At 40.0% G+C, this 21,635-nt stretch overlaps 2 protein-coding genes across 3 annotated transcripts in view; one reads left to right on the top strand and one right to left on the bottom strand.

Annotated features, from left to right (window-relative positions):
* zbtb11 (zinc finger and BTB domain containing 11) overlaps nt 1–21,635 on the top strand; it is a 505,104-nt gene that overhangs the window by 136,266 nt on the left and 347,203 nt on the right. The gene's annotated exons all lie outside the window — the stretch shown is intronic.
* lpp (LIM domain containing preferred translocation partner in lipoma) overlaps nt 1–21,635 on the bottom strand; it is a 154,127-nt gene that overhangs the window by 15,852 nt on the left and 116,640 nt on the right. For both annotated transcript variants that reach the window (XM_033964915.2, XM_033964916.2), the window contains one exon: nt 14,824–14,993. In XM_033964915.2, the coding sequence (XP_033820806.1) occupies nt 14,824–14,993 (170 nt within the window). The remainder of the gene's footprint in view (nt 1–14,823; nt 14,994–21,635) is intronic.

The following is a 21,635-nucleotide window of genomic DNA, read 5'->3' as shown; positions in this document are numbered from 1 at the left end:
GAATGAGAAAAGAGTAAACAAAGTCTATAACAGTGGATTATGTGTTCTATGTGCAGCTTTGAACATGAGACATAAACACACATGAAAGAAGCCGCTTCACACACACATCAACAACCTGTAGTAAATGTATAGAGCTGAACTCAAGGCGAAGTGGGAAAATCTGTACTCAAATGAAACACTAAAATACAGGATTTCTATTTTTGACAGTTGCAATTTAAGGGAATTTTAAATAATTTTCCTATGGAACTGTAGAAAGACATTATTCTAGGGTAAAATCTGCACAATGTATCAACTAAATATGACTTAAACTATATAATTGTGCAATCAAATATTACACTGAACATTATGGAACATGAATTAAAATGTCCAAAACGTGATAATTAATTGTAATCCTTGAAATAAACATATCATCATCATCATCATCATTTGTTTGTATGTTTTTTAAAGGTTCTTTTGACTACAGTACAATTAAACACAATATACTTGGGGCAATGTGTCTAAGAGTCTTTGTAGTACAGTTACAGGCCAGACATTACACTTTCTGCTTGTAAGATCTATAACTGACTCTGCCACTATCTGATTTTAAAATGTAATTGACATCAGATAAGTTTGAGCTCTAATATTATCATTTATTTTTCAATAATAATTTAGATCTAGTTCAGGTTTATGTGAACATCGAGTTAGTGTAAGTCAGAGTGAGTTAGAGTGAGTTAAGAGTGACTTTGAGAGAATTGCAGCAAGTTGGAGTGAGTTGGAGAGGCCCCTGAGTGAAACAGCAGTGACTGAGCCCAGGGGGAACTGTCTGGGTTCATCAGTCTGGACTTAACCTGGACCTCAGACCTCAGACCTCAGACCAGAGCCTGTACCTGCTACAATCAGGACTGTCATCAAAACGACTATGGAGCCAAAAGAGGAAGGATGTCAGAGGAGTCAAATTACTGCTCAGAAATGATTATGAACATGAGCAATAGTATTCTATTGTTCAGTTCAGTAAAGAGGAACTGAAAAAGCGTGACATTTAATGAGACTTTACTTTTTTAACTTTGGTCCCGCCCCCAAGGAAAAAAAAAAAAAAAAGAAAAAAAAAAAGAAAAAAACCCCACACACACACATAACATTTTTGCTCATGTAATTTGAAGCTTCTACCAATGTTGTAGACTATACTGTATAACTGTTCAGCAAACTATTACCAAAAATATACTCCTTATAACAAGTCTTGAAAGACAAAAATACTACCACTACTACACTACTACACTACCAGATACTAAAAACACATATTATTCAAATGAATCCGTTCATAGGTAAAAAAAAAAAAGCACGTTCTCATCACACCAATCTGAAGTGAACTACTATTATATAACTATTATTATTAATGTACTGTAATCAAGAGGAAAAACTGTCTATTTCCACATATGACATGATGAGATTATAGAGTCTGAAAACTACCAACAGAAGGAAAGAATATTCTGCTTTAAATTGCATAATAAAACCCTATGCCCGACACAGTCCTAATTCATCCTCTAAGCATCACCAACAGAATACAGGCCTCTATAACCTAAACACTGTGTGTTTGGAGCGGCAGCAGACTTGTTCATAATCTCACTGGCTGCTGATTTGGCCCCAGTTTTGGGTTCATGAATATTTCAGCTCTGCCTGGCTCCGCTGCCTCGTGTCAGTGTTTACAGAGCCACACCACCGAGAGAATCCCAAATCTGGACATGTCTCCCACATGAGCAGTCACAACCAGTTCAACCAGAAGTAACGTGCTAAAGTATGCAATGTTTTGGGTGCATTTGAGGAAAAGGGCTAACTTACGGCATGCTGTAATAAGTGCAATGTGGGAATGCAAGAGGTAGAAGAGTAGAATTATTATTGGCTTAAATGAAGTAATACAGTATGTTTGTTATGGATTACATCTCCACAAACCTGACTCTTATTTGGCCTGGAGAAGGGCCTCCTTCTGTTTGTTTCCATGAAAATGTTCCACAGTGTGGCATAAAGCTTGTCTATCTCCATGGATAATGTTTTGAAGGATGGTTTTAACTTTCGTCATTTGCATGGTTCCATGAAAATAGAAAGTCCCATACTGTACCATTTTTGTTCCATAATAGCAGAAAAGACATACTCCAGAGAATGATTGGAACTGTATAGGTTTAATACAAAAGTATTATTATCTGAGCTAAAAATCCCCCCCCCCCCCCCAAAAAAAAAGGCTGTACAAATGGAGAGGATTTTTAGAAAGTTGTATGGTTATGGGTGGCTCAAGAAAACATCCAAAAGACAAGATAAATTAGGATAAAACTCAACTCATCTGTAAAGTCTAATGACAAATGATGTGACTTGAATACAATGAAAAACTGTTTCCATATTTCTTCTTCGAGTTGACAAATGCCAAAAATCAGCTCTGGCCTGGGTTTGGAATTCATTTAAATCCGACCCCACTTCAGAGACCAGACTGTGTACGTGGACAGACCTCTGTATTAGTCAAACTCTTTGAAATGACTTCCCATAGGCTCATCAGATCAGGATCATATGAGGCGGGTCCTGTGAAGTGGACCACCCTGAGGTCTCATTCCTTATCCCAGACTCCTAACAGAATCACACATGCACAGGGGTACGAGTGAGCGCTCCTGTCGCATAGATGATCACTTCCTAGAACGGACACTTCCTGGCAGCCATCTCTGTCCATCTGTCAAGAAATGAGCGACGCAAACTAAAAAGTATTCTAACGTGATTTGACTCTAGTATACAATATTGTCACTCAGCAATGTGTTACATGGATGGGACTGTTGTATAGAGAGGTGTGTGTAAGGTGTTGTAAGCAAACGTGTCAAACTGTACAAAGTAATGCAGGTAATGGCCACAGAGGCCAGTCAAGTTGAAACAAATAAATGTAGATTTTTTTGTCTTACTTAAATATGACAGTGAGTTTGAATTGGATGTTGCAGTGTGTGACTTGAAACAGACCCCAGCCCTGCATATCTACTGGAGGTCTGCTCTGGTTCAGCTACTTCTTGTCTTGGTAAGAACTATGGATGGTTCTTGGGCACACAACTCAATCTGTCATTAAGTCACTTTTTTGTTTACAAATACAAATGAATAAGATATACTTTTTATACATAGTAGTAGCTTCTACATACATACTATGTAGAAGCAACATTTATGAGCTTTAACCATAACAGTGTTCGTTCATAATCGCTTTACTATTTTGAATGTGTCATGCATGTACTAATCCTGTATTGTCCTGCATTTGAGGCTTGAATGCTCAGAATATTTTTCTGTTTCCACCTGTCCCCTATCTCCACCCACTGCTATTTACTTACGATTATTCAATGAGTTTTATTTTGTCTGTAAATAGACTTTTTGCCGTCTTGAGTTCTACATGTTAAGAGGGTTAGGCAAAATATGTGTAAACCACTTCTGTCCGTACAATAACTCAAGTGTTATGTGTGTTATTTTGGTCTTATTTTTGTGCTATTCATGAATCATGTAACATGATTAATGATTATGCTAACTGACTGAAGAAAATAAACTAATTCAGAGTGCAGGTCACACATGCAGGGTTCAAAAATGCCTTGTAATCATTCTTTAACAATAAAAACATGCATGGAAATCTGCTGCTTGCTGCAGTGAAATGCAACAAAGGCGTTTTTAACAGAAGTCACTTGTCCAGACTCTATTATTAATCCGTTTTATATCAATTTTGCAGTTTAAAATGAACAAAATGTAAAATAATGGTCTCTCTTTGAAAATGAAATATTGATGTTCAAGTGTAAACAAAAGACTGGATATTTTTTTTTATACATTTTGGTATTTATTAACCTTTATTTAACCAGGTGAAAACCCATTGAGATCGAAATCACGAAAAAATCATGACAAAAACATTTAAAGATTTGGACTAAAATAGAAACAGTATAATATAATACGGATGTAATACGACCTCCACCCCCCATTGGGGTCTTAGTACGTTAGGGCCACAATGATGAAGAATCTTAAATTTACATGCAGTTCATAAGCAGATAGGCAAATAACATGTTTTGTGTTGGATACTTTTATGTTTTACAGTAGCATATACATTCTACTAAACTAAAGTACTAGAATTGCTCTGTTTAGGCTGATGTCTAAGCTGCTTGATTTTATTTACTCTTTTCAGTTCTGAGAAACCAACATACTGACAGAGATTTGTAAATTCATCCGGTTCACTGGTGTCCATGTTTACTCATCCCGTTAACATGCATACAAGGGACAGTCAGGACATTCTACTCCTCCTAAACAATCCTTGGCGGCAGTGCGTCTGACGTCTGTGTACTCTATCGCTCTCTTCTGCGCCTTGCACTCAGCTCCCAAACTCAAAGTGACCCCTGTGCACTGAGGGCCATGTCTCCAGCTCCCCGCCCAGAGAGGAGCTGACACGGTGCCCAGCGGAGGTGCACTCGGGCTGGGACAGAGACTGACACTGTGGTGGGTCAGCAGTGGGTCACACACAGATCTGCTCCTGATGCTCCTCGGGGGTACAAAAGTGCTTGGACAAAAACAGCAGGGGATGAGGGCGGGTCAGCTGGTGTTTGGAGTCCTGTTGTCTTGTCTAAACTGTATTCTAATAACGCTTTGAATATAGACCAGAGTGAAGTATATAGATGTGCAATGTAACCTAGGTGTGTACCTGCAGAAAGGTGAACTAAATGAAACTAAACTAAACGCTACACTGGATCGTTTGTGCGGTCTGGATACTGGCTAAATGGAAATTAGGACTAAATAACAATGGAAGTCCATTATTATTTAGTCCTAATTGGCCATCTTTCTTAGTAATACTGACCGGTTACTTAAGTTACACAGATTTTTTAAATTATTATTTTGGATAGCCATCATCAATCATCAGCATGGTGGCATTGGCAAGTTTTTAGGGGCCTTTTATTGTATATAGTTATGCTTTTCCTGAGCAATTTATCAACTTGCTGAGTGCCTTTCCCTGACTCTTCACCTCTGTTTCATTGCTTATTACTGCCAACTGTGCCATATCGCAGTCCCTTGGGGTGTGGAGAACCACAACAAGAACAAATTTACTGATAAGAGTCCTATGAAGGGATGTCACTAAATAAAATTTTTGTGTTGCCATTAATGAAGACGCAGTACAATGACCAATTATTCACAGTTATTGACACCATGACCAAACAACTTTGAAATGCATCCATTTTCTTCCGCTTATTCTGGGTTGGGTCGCAGGGGCAGCAGTCTAAGCAGGGACTCCCAGACTTCCCTTACCCCAGACTGTGGTCCAAGAACTGGACCCCTCCAGCCCTTGGCTACGCCTAGAAATTCTGTCCATATATACACTGAACAGAGGAGGGGTCCAACATTTACTGGGAACAGGTCTGACTTACTGCTGGCAATGCAAACACAGCTCCTGCTCCGGTCATACAGGGACTGGACAGCAGCCTTTACCAAAGGGCCCTGGACCACATACTACCAGAGCACCCCGCAAAGGAAACCACGAGGGACACGCCCACACTGTAAACAGTGTTGAAGAACTGTTTCCCTTTCCTGAGGCATTCAATGGTTTGCCAGAATGTCTTTGAGGCCATCTGATAGTCCACCACCATGGCGTCCCTGAACTCCTCCCAACCCCGAGTTTTTGCTTCTGCGACGAGCCGTGGCATGCTTGGCCCGCTGGTACTCCTCAGCTGCCTCAGATAGGCTCGATAGAACTTTTCCTTCAACCCGATGGCATCCCTTACTTCCGGTGTTCACCACCAGGTTTGGGGATTGCTGCTGCGACAAGCACCACATAACTTATGACCATAGACAATAGAGGCGAAGAACATGGCTCACTCGGAATCCATGTCCCCAGCCTCCCCCAGGACCTGGGATAGGTCCTGGGGGATAGGATAAGTTTCTTTCTTTCGTTTTTTATTCTTTATTTGACAAGGACCATGTACAAATTCATTAATCTTACAAGGAAAAGGTGATTTGTACCAGATTTAGCTACTGCTACTTTCCATCTGCAGTCCCTGAGTTGAAGACCCCATTGACCGAGGGCTCTGGCAGACATTCCCAACAGACCCTCACACGTTGTCCAAGACATCCGGCTGGAGGACAGATGACACAACAACAAAGTCAACCTCCGACCTAGGGTGTCCTGGTGCCATGTGCACTGATTGACACCCTTGTGCTTGAACATGGTGTTCATTATCGACAAACTGCGGCTAGCACAGAAGTCCAGTCCAGAAGTAACAGAACATCGCTTAAGGTTCAGATCAGGGAGACCGTTCTTCCCGTTCACCCCCCTCCAGGTGTCACTGTTGTTGCCCATGTGAGCGTTGACGCCTCCCAGTAGAACAACGGAGTCCCTGGTCAGTGCACTGTCTAGTACCCCTCCCAGGGACTCTGCACTGCTGTTCGGCCCATACGCCGACACAACAGTGAGAGACCTGTCCCCGACCCGAAGGGGCAGGGATGTGACCCTCTCATTCACTGGGGTGAACTCCAACACATGGCGGCTGAGCTGTGGAGCAATAAGCCCACAACAGCTCGCCGCTTCTCCCCGCGGGCAATGCTAGGAAAATGGAGAGTCCAACCCCTCTCAAGGAGTTGGGCTCCAGAGCCCAAGATGTACATGGAAGTGAGGCCGACTATATCTAGTCATTAATGCTCAACCTCCCACACAAGCTCAGGCTCCTTCCCCCACAGCGAGGTGACATTCCATATCCCCCGGGCCAGTCTCCATGTCCAGAGATCCGGTCATCGAGGCCCCCGTCTTCGACTGCCGCCCAGATCTCTCTGCACCGGCCCTTCACGGATCCTCCTGCAGGTGGTGGGTCTACAGGAGAACGGCCCCACGTGGCTCCTTCAGGCTGTGCCCGGCTGGGCCCCAGGATCATTTGGGTGCTCAAACCCATCCACCACATAAAGGTGGCAGCTCACGGAGGGGCTATGAAATATATATATATTCGTAATTTTTTCATCTAAAATTCTCACAATATTTTATTTTTCTGGTTCTTACAATTATATTGTGACCTCCATAATCATGATTCACTGATTACACTGTGTGACTTTTTGTCAAACTACTACTACTTGAAAGCATTCATAACAACACTTCTGGGCACCATTTTCTCAATCTTTTTTTTTTTCAATCGTTCTTTACTTTGATAAAATACATTTTAAAAAAGCATTTTCTGCTTTTCAGATTTGCCCATGGAACGTTTTGTGCTATTGTGAGGTCAGTAATCAGGACCTGTGTGTTTTTAGCTGCGTCACTGCCACCGTACTGCACATCATATTCACTTGTAATTGTCTTGGCAAGCGCAGAGCCATGCTAAGATGTGAAATCCTATTCGTGCAAGTGCGATCTAATTGGTGTGCTCCTTTGAGGAATTAGACCGAGTTAATCATGTCTGAATATACAGAACTCAATTACAAGTGCTAGCTAATGCAGACAGGCATGAATATTTGATGACGCAGACAGCTCTTGTATGCAGTGGTGTATTAGTGTATGTGGGTAGTAGAGTTTGTGTGTAAGTGGTTGAACAGCAGCCTCACATCTGGCCTGATCATGTGACTGTGGGCATATGGGGCCCTGCCTACCTGTGTATCCATCACACAGCCTGACAGGTGAGGGGGCGCGGGCCTGTCAAATGTAGTTACTCTGAGACCATCACCTGGGCTGCACTGTTTAAATACTACAGATGTGACAATATTAGAATTTTACACTATAATAATTATATATATATATATATATATATATATATATAAAACATTATTTCATGATGATAAGATCTTTGTTAACTAATAACACACAAAATGTCAGAAAGCAGTGGGAAAGAATTTCCTATTCAAAAGTCTAAATGTAATGCTTTTCCTTGTATATTTCCATAGAATGTTTTAAAACAATTCTAAATGGCTAAATACTGATACAAAGTAATACATTCACCCAAATAAATAAAGCTTTTGTGTTGCATGAGGGTCCTCAGGGTATTATTATAGAAAAGGCAGTATTTTGTACTGTGGACTGCTCCACAATATCACTATATAAACTGTATTGAATTGTGACGCTTGGATACACTTTTACATGTTGACTTTTGAGATCGGGTTGTGTTGCCCTGTGTGAATGTGTGAGTGCAGACTACAGGCTCCTCTTGAGGTCTCCCTGTGTTTTGGATGTGTGCTGGGGTTCACTGATGGAAACTAAATATAGCATAAGAGCTGATGGCCTGAGGATGTAAAAAATTTACTACACTGTATTTAAACTAGTTTAAAAATATATATACTTGATTTGCACAAAAGTAAATAGGACAATAAGCGAATTTTTGATTTGTAAAAAAAACTTGTTCATATAGCACAAAAGTAAATAGGACAATAAGACAATTTTGATTTTTGATAGGGAGGCAAAAAGAAGAAAGCATTTTCCATTGTATTAACTCCAAAATGTGTGAAATATTTTAATTATTTTTGTAGAGAAGATGTTCGAAGTATATTTCTCAATGAGATCATTAGGTTGTGGAGCCATCATTTTTTTAAATAAGTGCCTTTTCTTCAAGTGCAGGATTTAAAATATAACTTTTTAAAGTTTTAAAAGTAAAAACAAACAAACAAAAGCATGTCTTTAAAAAAAAATGAATAAAAAGGTGATGAACAGGTGAATTACTCCACTGACATTGCTTCTTTCCAAAACAGTCCTACAGAGGCATTTGGAACCACATCTGTCAATCAAAAGCATTGGTTCCTGGTGACTTGCGGGTCACGCCTTGAGAGATGGCTTCTTCCTCTCATACAATAGACCAGAGAAGACTGAGTGGAGCGAGACCAGCCCGAAGACCATCACTTTGAAAAAGAGAGGCCAAAGTAGATAATAAACCTAATTACATTCACAGAAGTTGGTGTTCGTGACCTCAGCTTCACTCTGAAAACTGTCAAAAGAAGCAAGAAATAGATGAATCTTTTGTGGAGATTGCCATATCGTTTTATGATTGCCCTGTGAATATGAAGCCCAGCTCCCTTGTGCATGACCTTGCGTTAAAACTCTTAAATGTACTGCATATTAGAGCATCCAAGGCAAATGGTAAAAGAAAAAAAAACAAAACTGCGAACTTCAAAAGAGATTTGATAATTGTTTGTTAGTTGTTACTATTCAAAAAACGTGATGAATGAGTCTGTTTACAGTTACGCAGATATGGAGTAAAGGCCAAGTACGCAGGCTTTTTAAGACAAATTAACTAGATACAAAAAGTGGTCCAATGGCATGCCTTCGAAATATTCAACAAATATGACAATAATGTAAATGGGTTCAAGAACAGTAGCCCTGGTCAGCTATTAACTTGTGTGTTACCAACCCTCTCTGCTCTAAATGTATCCAAAACATACACGTTTGTGCTCCCGGTACAAGACCATGCACCCAAAAAGATGCAATGAAACAAGAGACGTTCACTAATGGATCTTATGTTGGTTTGTTATAGACCTAAGATAGTATTCAGAGTAAAAGGAAAGCTTTGATTTTGTAAAGCGCGATTTACACAGTACACAGATTTACGCAGTAAACACAGAAGAATGAGCTGAGTGTGGAGAAATATTTTATCTGTCATTGTCATGTAGCGGTATGCAACCTTGTGGGAGGAAAAAAAACAACCTCTAAGATGACTTCTATGACAAAGTCCAGATGTATATAGTTTAAGTTGCATATAAAAAGTGAGACTACTACTTAAAGCTACCACCTGTAATTAGATTGGCAGACCCAAGCATGTTGCATTCTCACATATCACCACTAGATGGTATCTACCTTGCTGCAGTCTGATAATGTTCCAGCTTTGGCCAGACAGAAAAAGACAAGAGGGCACAGGTGAGTCCAGGTGAGAGGAGGCAAAGTGGGGGAACAGGTTTCACAGATTTATATGATAATAATATTTAAGATTTTACTAAAAATCTTACTTTTTTTTCTAATTTTATCATTTTGCTGAAACTTATAATCTTACTTCTTGGTTGGACACAAAAAGCAATAATAACATGTAGAGGTAATTCCATAATTGTTACCTAGCAACCATAATGTTAACAAGGGCCAGGGTCTAAAATTCACAATAGTTATGATTACAGTAACAAAAATAAATGATCATTTCTTTTTGTTAAATGAAGGTTGAAACTGTCAGAAAAATGCCTTTCTTGTGCAATTTTCCCCAAGATGAGTAATCTTTCAAAGTGGACAATATGCAGAGGACGTGAAAATAACAATTACTGTTGTGCGTTTGTGAACGGCCCTGTTGTTTGGACAAGAACAAATCTGGTATTTTCATATGAACGTGATTACAAAGCGCCCATCAGTATGTATTCAAATAAACAGTGATATAAGATAGACGATAGCGGAGCGTTCAGGGAAGAGCTGAGAAGAGACAGAAGTGATGAAAACACAAGACTGATGCAGGTGCGCTGAGGGTGAGTCAGTTACTGAACGTATTTGATGATATCTGAAAGAAACATTTTGATTCAAATCGCCCCGAGTAACCAAGAGACACAACTTTCTGTATGTCTGTATGACCCAGGTGCAGAAATACAGGGGCTGGTAATGGTTATATGAAACTTATAGTATAAAATGAACACTTGCAGATGGCCTTGCTGTAATGGATGTTTGCATGGATCATAAGGACTATGCTTTGTACTACTCAAGGATGATTAATAAAGAGATTTTTTTTCTCATGTAAATGATTTTATGGTATGGTTATGGTACATTCAGATTTTTAATCCTGGCATGTTTCGAAGGTTTTCAAAGGCATCAGCTAACGGCATCTCAAGGTTAAGAAAAAATAATCAACAAAAGAACAATAGAGCTGTATGTTGAATTATTAAAACGCAATGTCACATACAGCATTATAATGGTTACTATATGAAGTAAAACTAACAGTTACTCTAGTGTGACAAGCAGCAGTCAAACAGTGAGCAGTTATTTGGTAAGGAAAGAAAGCTTGTTTATTTTATTTTTTGTTATTTTTGTTTGGTTTACTGAATTCCAATGTATTTTATTTATTTATGACAACTTGAAATATACTAATTTTGTAGCACTGTGTGACATGGACAAAAGAACTACGACAATGGCCAATGCCCAACTTGTTAATTTGCTCAAAAAAACAACAACAAATTGAATTGATGTATCACAACACTATATACTTTCATGTTTAGATTGACAGTTGCTGAATCTATAAGCTACATAGTGATGTTAGGACTAAACACAAAATGTCCCAAAAGCCATAACCCAAGTGTGTCGGTTCTGGCCTGTGGGACATTCCTAGACTGTGTGATTTGGAGTTAACTCTCTGGCTCCTCTTTTTCTCTCCGGGATGAAACGTTTCTCCAAAGACACAGCGCTCCCTAATGGCACTGCCACCACAACCCGGAGTATGGGAATTATAAAAGCAGCAGAAATTACTTTCATTAAGAAATTCAGATTTGCCCCACGCTTTTGATCTGGTGCCAGAAGAACATTTATGCTGATGAAATGCATACATAAAGTTCCTAAATTATCCGGCTGGTCCTTAGCGCATGTATCGGAGTTGGAGAACTTCCAGACAAGACAAGTACAATCTCTGTGAGTGCCTCGGAGGGGGGAGTGATTTAGAGGATGGCTCAAACGCTGGGAACGGGACACAGACGTTTCCTGCAAATGATGAAAAGAAAAAGAGGAAATGTATGCAGTTTTTCGGATGCTGGATTTTATGTTTGTGAATGGACTAATGGATGTCTTTAAAGCAAATATTGGATCGCAGGCTAACTGGATACATGAAGCATGGGCATTACAATCTACCTAAATATCCACAAGGAAAAATGTGGAAAATAGTTGTATTGTTTTTGTATTAACATTATTAAAACAAATATGACCTAAAATGACCTTTGTTATATATTCTAGGGATAGTACTGTGTTAAATTCCAATGAATCCAACAGTGAATAAAAAAAAAAAAATCTGGTAACAACATAATAACTACACTTTTAATCACTTTTCTAAAGTATAAACAAAGCCTATGTTGAAAATGAACAAATAGTTTATTAAGAATGATTCAGGCTTAGTAACTACTTAATTAAAACTATAACCTTCTTAAGTACATACTAAGCCTCAATCATTCTTAAACTATTTGTTCATTATTAATTAAGTCTTTGTACATGCATTTAAGTTTTATCCATGCTTTTAAAATCATAGGTAAGTTAATATGACCATAGTTAGTTTCATGACTGAGAAAGAAATGACTATGTGTGAATGTATTAACGCATGTATGTAATAACAAAACGTACAATCCAACTACTCGTTCCACAGCTTTGCCTCTTCGACTTGGTTGTGTAAGCATCCTTATAACTCAAAAAGAGAACTTGCTTTTAAAACCAAATACCGTATCTCCTAATTTGTCTATCAACTTCCTATTTTGCCTTGCATGAGTTTAATTTACAAAAATGTGGCTTTTTTTCCTGACATACGAGAAACCACACATCCGGTGGCAAACCAAAGGACAACTATAACATATTTAAATGTATTAAGGGAAAATAATTTCAATGCAACAATATTTGCATGAAGACATCCAACTTCAGACAAAGTTGTGCAAGGGCACTCTCACTTCTGCAGACGGATTTTCTTTTTCTTTTTTTTTTTTTTTTAGAATGGAGATATTAAAATAAGTTGGTCTGAAATAACTTGCTGGGAACATCCTGAGTGAGTTTTGAATGATGTAACGGGCGTCTGAAAGGGGAAACTGCTGTCTTAGTCTTATCTGATCCATTTAGACAAGTAATACCATGTTAGATTCCTCCACCGTCCTGACGGGCCTCGATAAGGGGCTGCATTTTAAGTCTATCGCCGCGCTTATCACCATTTAACTCCGAGATCGTTCTGCATCAAGCGCTCAGAAGGCATTCATCAAATAATTCACCAAGAAGATGATAAAATGAAATCCTCTCCCATAAAGAGACAGCTAATGTGGAAACAATGTGATTAGAATATGGGGAAGGCAGCATGACAAGTTTATCAGTTTGTCCAATACAAAAGACAGGGAACAATATGTATGAACTTACATAGGTATTAAGGCATAACCACAACACTTTGTAATTACACCAGTCAGCAAAGTAACACTTAAGCACAATGAACTTCTGACCAGTAGGGATATAGTCCTTTAGTTGTTTAGTCAATTAATTGGTCGATGAAGTCTTAGTTGACCAAAATGTATTTAGAGTTTAAGGATTTATCTGGGACAATAGCATAAAGGAGAAGTTAGTAAGTGAATTAGCTGAAGATTTTGTATTTTTTTGGTATTTATACATAAAAAAGCAGATTTAACTCATGATTCACATTTTAATCTGTCTTTATATACATACAGTGTTTCCTAGTATCTTTTCTGCATTCATTGATGTTTTTGCATGAACTCCTGTGATGTAGTCTTGTGAGTGCAGTTTGGGTCAAATACATAGATACATAGTAGATTTGAGACCTGCCAAGCTCCATTTCATTTGACCAATTGATCGGCAGAGCATGTCTTTAGTCATGTCGTTTTATCCTTGAACTGGCTGAACTTGAATAGTTTTCTATAGCAACATATTCAGTTTGAGAAACTTTTGCTTTTCATTGCGTTGTCAAGTTTTTGCCAAATCTAAAAAGAGCTGACCTTTAACCTGTAACCTGTCCAGTTCTCTTAACCCATCTATGTGTATTTTTAGCTGGTGAAGCTCTCAGGGTCACTGGTATTAAATTACCAATCGTGACAAGGCAGCTGTCAAAACTAATAGTTCTACCGCAAATTTATGTATAGCAATTGGTCAAAACTATGATTATTTTATTGATGCACACTGAAGACATGATGGATGAAGATGGTGGGGTTATAGTTCATGTTCACGTTTTTGTCTTAAAAGAAGAAAACACAAAATTAAGGTTTCTTGTCAGCATGGTGCTACAATATGCAAAGAGGAATGTGGGGAACACACATACCATCATGTAGCCACATGAATGAACTCATTTAGGTAGAGATCAGGTGATGGGAAATGGGTCATGGTCAAAATAATACATTGTAATGAGGATATCATTGTGAGATTAACAGACACTACACCAGGGGTGTCCAAACTATGTCCCAGGGGCCAAATGCGGCCCTCAGACCAGTTTGTATTGGCCCTCAGGCCTCCTGCTGAACCGACCCAACTGATCATAAGCAGTACTTTTAACAGCAAATTAAACTATTTGTACCACTATATTCTCAAACATTACATTGATACAGACCTAAAATTAATGTGTTTCAAGTCTTATTAATACACAGCTGCTCCGTCAAAGCTGTATAAAGCACCGCACTGCATTGACCACCAGTCTGTGGCCCTCTGCTTCCAATATGTTTTGAGATGTGGCAATAAAAACTACAACAACAACTAAAATAACAAATGCTTCTTAACTAGGTTTATATTTAATTAGTGAAAAAATACAGCAAGATTATTCAATTTGAGTAAGACTGGACATCCACAAACCTTGTACATACAACAGACTACAGATTCAGGAGTAGCTGAATATATAGAATGGAATTTATCTTATAATTATCAGCTTTGTGAATTTACCTTTGCATTTCTTATAAAAATACTATTGCCTGAACCTTTTAACAACTTGAAATTGGGTTCCTTCAAAAGCATTCTTACAGTTTAACAGCAGTTAATGGGGCTGTTCCACGACTCTTCTGTTTATATTCTACACAGTTTTGGCTCATACATTTCTATGGACAATGTATCCGCTTACAACAAAACAGAGGATTTTGCCAATTTTCTAATGCTTCTACCCACCCTCCCCTTTTCAGAGAGAGAACTTCAAGACTCGACCAGTTGTTTGTACTCACCACATAGCAGGGCTCGCAGTAGGCCTTCTTGTCCACTGCGTAGAAGGGCTTTCCGCGCAGTTTGCTGCTGCAGGTCATACACACGAAGCAGTCCACGTGGAAGACCTGGTCCATGGCCGTGCAGCCGGTGCCCTCGCCCACCACGTTCTCTCCACAGCTGGCACAGCGCCCTGGGGAGAGGGAGGGAAGAGATAGTCAGGCCAGATGGAGCACACACACTAACGCAAAGTGATTTATGTTAAAACAAGTTTAGGATTCAATCAATAATGCAAGTATATACTGTTCATGCACAAAAGAGATGTGCTGCTTCTGAGAATTCAAAGACAGAAAGATAGAAAAGATAGAAAAACTAAAAAGAACACGCCATTTTCACTGAATATATAAACAGGTAAGAATTTATGTGCGACTTATTAAATACTTATGGCAGTAAGTTGAAAGGAAAAATAACTACAATCTTTTGAGAAACTCCTAAGATTTCAGCACACATAGAAAAGCAGTCACAATCAAATACTGAACGCTCAACAATCTGAGGTACGGGCACAGTTTGTATTCATTCATTTTATTCATTAACACAATATCTGGTTTCTGAAGAGGATTTCCTTGCACGAGAGACCTTCGTTCACTATTTCAAGTCGTAATCCAAGTAGTAATGTAGATAAAGTGTGTCAAATATATAGTTTTATTTCAACACAAAAAGCAGTACATTAGTAATAGAGGTTAAACTTATTGCAGATTTTTTTCTTCAAGTGGAGTCAATATTCTTACGATGATATAAAGGGCTCTTTATTCTTCTCATTTTGGTTTGTTACACTGGCAAATGTAATTGAAAAAAAAAATACAATTTAATAAAAATAATTGGTATTAAGGGAATTGGTCAAACTAAATTGCACAGTAAATGAATGCATAGTATTCAATGTAAGTGTATTTCTATTACATTTAGGTCGTGGAAAGTACAGTGTTTGATGCCCAACTTTTTAACCGCAATTTCAAATAACTTTTACCAACTAATTCCTAAGGCACTCTAAAGAAGTAGTAGTCTCAACAGAACAAAGACTTATCAGATTTACCTGCTTCACTATATCCTGCCGTTCAATAAAACCGCGTCAGTGTCAGAAGTGCCTAATTTCCATTGCCATTTCTATTTCAAAACACAGATAAGCAAGGATTAAACTCTACAATTATTCCTCTTTAAAGATGCCATGTAGTTCGGCAAAAAAAGTCTGACACGGCAACATTATTTTCAAAAAGTCTCGATAAAAGGAAAACTTCACAAGTCCAAGTTCGTCTTTGTGTAAAAAGTGATACTACTATTGCGTGGAGAGGAGGCTGATTGCGCAGTGCGAGACATGGCAATGGGATATCTCTAATTGAGTGAGCGATATCTTTAATTGAGTTTAAGATGTCCTCCACTCAATGCATTTTATCTTCAACCCAATTAATAACACTGTCAATTTAATTACTGCTATCTCTACAATAATAAGGATTTCAAAAAGATTTTTATTTTTGACACATCTAAGGGCCGATGCAAAATGATACAGTATATTTAATTAATTCTTCTATGGATCTTTCGGGATGTTTTTTTTTTCTTCCTTGCTGCATCTAAAGACTGATTTGCAGTGATTGACATGGGCTGTTGTGAAGAGAGCAGTTCAAGCATTTTGACAGAGAGATATGCTATCTGATCTAGCCATTTTTTACACTTGTACTCTGCGTTTTTCAAATCAAAAACTCAAATGATGCGTGTCAGGTATCAGAGAGGAACTTTTATATGTTGAAGAGATGAGATTCCTGCATGACTGGAAGGCTTGCTAATGTCTTTCTAATCTAACATCACTTATTATCTTATCCAGGGAGACGGAGGAAAGTTGCTCACAGAATCGCTAGACAATTTTTTTTCAGCAAGTCTTACAAAATACAATGTTTGTGGATGTGTTTTGATATTTTACTGGAAGTGTTTGAAACAAAGAAATGAAGAACCTTCTTTAGAGATTTTAGATTATGGCCTCTGTTGTTGCAATGTAGGCCTTTTAAGGTGTAATCAGATCTACGGTGGGTGGTCGGGCGAGTTGTGCATTTAGGGGGTGATGTTAACCAAGAAATGTCGGTTGTTGTACAAATGGAAAGACTGGGACCTATTACATGTAAACTACCACGTGTTGTCTAGGGGCTGACAGCACAGATTAGTCGGCCTATAGTCAACTAAACAAACTGATTGAATAAAGACATGCCCTATGCATCAATTCATTGACTAAAAGAGTGGCAAAAGCTCTAAAAAACCTTAGGAACTTTGTATACAGAGAAGTACAAGGAATTAGCATCTTCATAACTGAAAACATATGTAACACTGCAGTCGCTCCATGGATTCTCTTTTCTGCTCTTAATCCTTAGAATCTTATAAAATAATGAATCAACCAATAAAAAATGTGTCCGACGAAGACGCCATCAACTAAAGGACTATAGGCCAAGAGATTTGCTCAAAGACACCTGAGGCAACTGAGATAAACAAACAAAATTGTCAAGTGATTTGGAAGTGGAAGGATGTCAGACTAATGCAACTGTAATTGTAGTTGCCGACCGTTTGTTTTTCTTGCTCTTGCTTCCATCTCCATACCATTGTTCGCGTATTGGTCTCCGACAGGCCTTGATTTCAACTGACTACAACACAAGTTTCCTGACATCGCTCTGCTCCCTCTAACATCTGTACCCACACCTCAATTACAAGCACGTTACCTTCTGTACGGGAGGCAGATTAAACAAAGGCACGTCTCTCGGGGCTGGGGGGTTGGTTGGGGGGGGGGGGGTGAGGGGCGCGCGTGGGTGTGAGCGGAAGGTAATCGCTTCAGAGGGCCCCAGGATCGCAGCGTGCCGAGCCTGTTAGCGCCTCCACATCACAGGACGTCCTTCTCTGAGTGGATGGGAATGCCAAACATATCCCAGAGGGTTCACACTTTAAACAAACCCAACCCGCCTCGGAAATCCTTTTGCTTTTGGCTGTCTGTGATCGAACAGAGCCCTCAGGAGCTATTTGAATAAACTCGATACAGCTCAGTAGATGAACACGCATGTACACAATGAGGAGAATCCCTTTGAGGCAGTGGGGAGCCACACATGTATGAGTGATGTCAGACCACACACAAGAGCATCATGTAACGGACCCAGACAGCAGGGTCTTTGTACCTCCACTGTGTGCACCATATATGTGCTTTGTGTTAGCTAACGTCGCACGCAACAGGTCACGGTCAAGAGGGGCAAACCAATTAGTCCGCAGTATAGAAAATGTCATATCACATCAGCCACAAATCTATTGTTGTATTTTACAGCTTTGAGTCACATCTAAAACTGAATGTATAGGCACTGTAATTGTATCTAATGGTGTTTGGTGAGGAAACATATATAAAATTGTAGTAGTCAACTAATTTTGTAATAAAATAATTATTATCTGGTGTATACATGGAAGAAGGGCTTACCATAGTGAGGGCACGAGGAGTAAAACCATATTTCTAGTGACAAACCAGTGCACAGTGATGGGGAAGATGTTAGGGAAGCTGCATTGCTGTGCTGTACAGAGAGCACTCACTGCCAGCTCAGTCCTTGTTATCCTGGCCTACATCATCATAGGTATAATACTCCCTCTGAAGTGTAGCCAGACTGGACGGCACTAGCCTGGAATGAACAATACTATTACAATGTCTTGAGGGTTCATGACTCCAGGTCCCGAGTCCTGAACGCCAGCATCAGGTCTCTTCTTTTCAACTCTTGGGCTACTACAATTTATTCTCCAACAGAAGACAGATTGAGTTTTACCTTTTACTTTTTACTCCAAATTTTGATGTTTTACCTAATACCTCCCCCTTTCACTCTTAGTCATAATTTCCAGTCACTACTCACAAGAACCAACTGCTTTTGTACCATTATTATATTGTGAAGTTGAACATTCCCAGACAATATCAGCATGCTCACCCTAAAAAAGTCTCTCTTTCTTAATTTGAATCTTACTCTATAATCGAAGAGACTATTGTTTTACAAGGACATCAATAATTTCACATGGCGCCATCCGAAGTGAGCGATTTAGAGTCACTACTTCAATGGACGTGCTGAATAATGGAAAGACACAACTGCAGCAACACAGTATTTACCCAGTGGAGCTGATCCCAAATACTTTCCAACTATTTCAGCCGTGCATTAAGGAATCATGAAAGGCCCGTGCTCCCCAGTGTCCCTTTGCGCCCAGAATGGAACCACAGTCTTAATATCCCACTTCAAATGGTTCCTGTACAAACCAATGCAATGGCGGCAGGAGGAGGGGGTTCATTTACACTTGACTCAGTCTCTTCCCTTTCATTGCTCAGCCTCAGAAGTGTCTCCTCTGTTACATGGAAAGTCAAAAGCAAAGTCTTTTCTTCTTCTCTTTTTAAAAGCTGCACATTCCCTGTGAGCTATAGAGGCTTCCAATGCTTAGACAATTTAATTGGATAAAAGGAAAAGATTAAAGAGGCCCTGACTGTGTTCCATAAATAATTGATTGCTAATGTATTTGTAGTGGCAGGGAGACGCTGTTGTTTGGTGAATGGGGGATGTTGAGTGGCAGAACGCCTCAGATTTCGCTCCGTCTTGCCGTCTTTGTTTTTTCACGCCGTGATGTTGAAGCAGCTTGAAAGGCAGAGAGGGAGCACACTTGCAGCTCAATTTGATCTTACATCGTCAGAAATCAAAGATCGTGCATGTAAAGCGGGATCGCAAGGAACTTTTTGGTGGGAGACCAAACTTTTCACACTATCTTACTAAAGAATACAATTCTGCTGGTGCAACCATTGCAAAGCCCAAAGGCAAAAGCAGCAACTGTAGTTCCTATTCAAAACTAATAAAAGATCCACAAAACCCACTCGGGAGCCACAACTTAAGTTTGTGTTGGAAGAAAACAGACGATTTCATGGTTACATCACCAAGTGTTTGACTACACAATGTTTTTTAACTATTAACACAAAGGATATTGTAATAGCTCCTGAGGTTTTAGTTTCTAGGGAACAGGAGTAAAAGGCTGGTCAAATAGAACACAAAGAGCTGAAACTTGTTCACACTTAATTAAAGCGAGGACCAACAGGTCAAACAGTGGTTAGGAGGAAGACGGTAGTTGAAGCCATAGCCCTGTTTGTTCTTCATCTCTGGTCCTGGTTATTGCTTTGTTGTTTCAGATAGGCCCAGGGCACCCTCACAATGCTGCGGCCCTCAGGACGACAGAAGAATAGCTGTCATCACTGTATTTCAGTCTGAATGCCTCCGCTCCTTGGCTGCTCTAATCTCATTCCCAGTGTCAGCAAATCCAGAGCAGAGATGTGCGATGGAGGAGGACGGCGCTGGGGCGAAACGTGCCATAAAGCATTAGCGCTTTCTGTCAGGGCCTCAGGGGCTGCTACTGTGCTGTACATGAAGGAGGAGCAGGTCGACTGGAGCAGAGCCAGGACCAGTGCAGGCTGGAGTCTGAACAGGTGAGTGTGTGCACACACATGTAGGCCTGTATGTGTGTACATATATGTGTGTGCGTATAGTGTGAGGTCAAAAGCTCACTCACAAATAAAATGCAGCAACGTGAGGCCGCGAACCTCAGCTGGGCTCACACGCAGCTGATCCTACAAGCCTCAGTGGAGCTGTGTGAACAAGGCCCGGGACAGGAGGGAGGGGCTGGGCCTGGGGGGCCGGTCACCTCACGTGAACCATGAGAGGAGAAAAAATAAAAGCGTTTCTGTTGGCGGGAGCACAGCATCACAGAGACTAGAAAGCAGCAGCAGAGGTCAGCGGCACCATAATGACATACAGGACTGTCTGTGTTTGAGTACATCTAACTCACTCTGATATCACAGAGTGCCACATAATAAGGAAGATGGTGACACAGCAGGAAAACTCAACCGTTTATTTGGTTGAATAGAGGCGTTTTGATAAGCCGCTCGGCCCACTCTGACATACAAAGAGCGTTTGTTACAAAAGGCAGCGGTGATGGATGAGCTGAGCCTATTGTGTGCTATAATCTAGTCTTTAGCTGTCATGTACTAATCCACTGTAGGTGGTACAGTGATACACAGGCTTTGGGTGAGTTACCATGTCACCAGACTGCTCTTGTGATGCCCCCTCCTCCTGCCCCCAGGTGTTCTGTGACCTCCTTCAGCAGCATTCTCCACAGTGTGCTCCTGACACACACACATGCACAAACACACACACACGAGCAGGGCCCCGCACCAGGAACAGACAGGAACTGCCGCTCTACAGGCTCTGTCTCACAGCGGGACCGCAGGAGGATGTCAGACAATAACTACAGGCACTTTATCATTATCACTGTGTCAATTGTGTGCAGAGGCACTTGTTTTCACTGTCACCTCGGAGCAGGATGTTTCCTGCCAGCAGCTTTCTGTGGTATCGGGTGCATGTTTTACCAAAGGCCTACACATCTATGAACTATCATGACTGATAAATGAATTGTTCTAGCAATCAATAAAGCAAGCCAATGAAACAATGAGATAAGGAACATTACAACATCAGGCTTTAACGGTTCGATATCAACCATCCCAGTGTCCAAAGTTGCACACTTCATTGGGTCAAAAGTGTCAAAAATATGGCTGTGTGGTGTTCGAAATCAGCGTGACATAAGCTGTCACATTCATGTCTAACCACTGTATTTTTCTGTAATTGCATTGCTGCGGTTGTATAAATTCACACATAAACAGCCAGAATCCTTCTTCTTAATGTGATTCTCCATGTATATGCATGCAAGGTATTTCAGTAAACGTCTCTTTTCGCTCATTGCTGTTTTTAAGGAATTG

Source organism: Periophthalmus magnuspinnatus, chromosome 4, assembly GCF_009829125.3.
Source record: "Periophthalmus magnuspinnatus isolate fPerMag1 chromosome 4, fPerMag1.2.pri, whole genome shotgun sequence".
NCBI classification, from domain to species: Eukaryota; Metazoa; Chordata; class Actinopteri; order Gobiiformes; family Gobiidae; genus Periophthalmus; species Periophthalmus magnuspinnatus.
The sequence above is the reverse complement of the archived record's forward strand: the minus strand, read 5'-3'. Positions and strand labels throughout refer to the sequence as shown.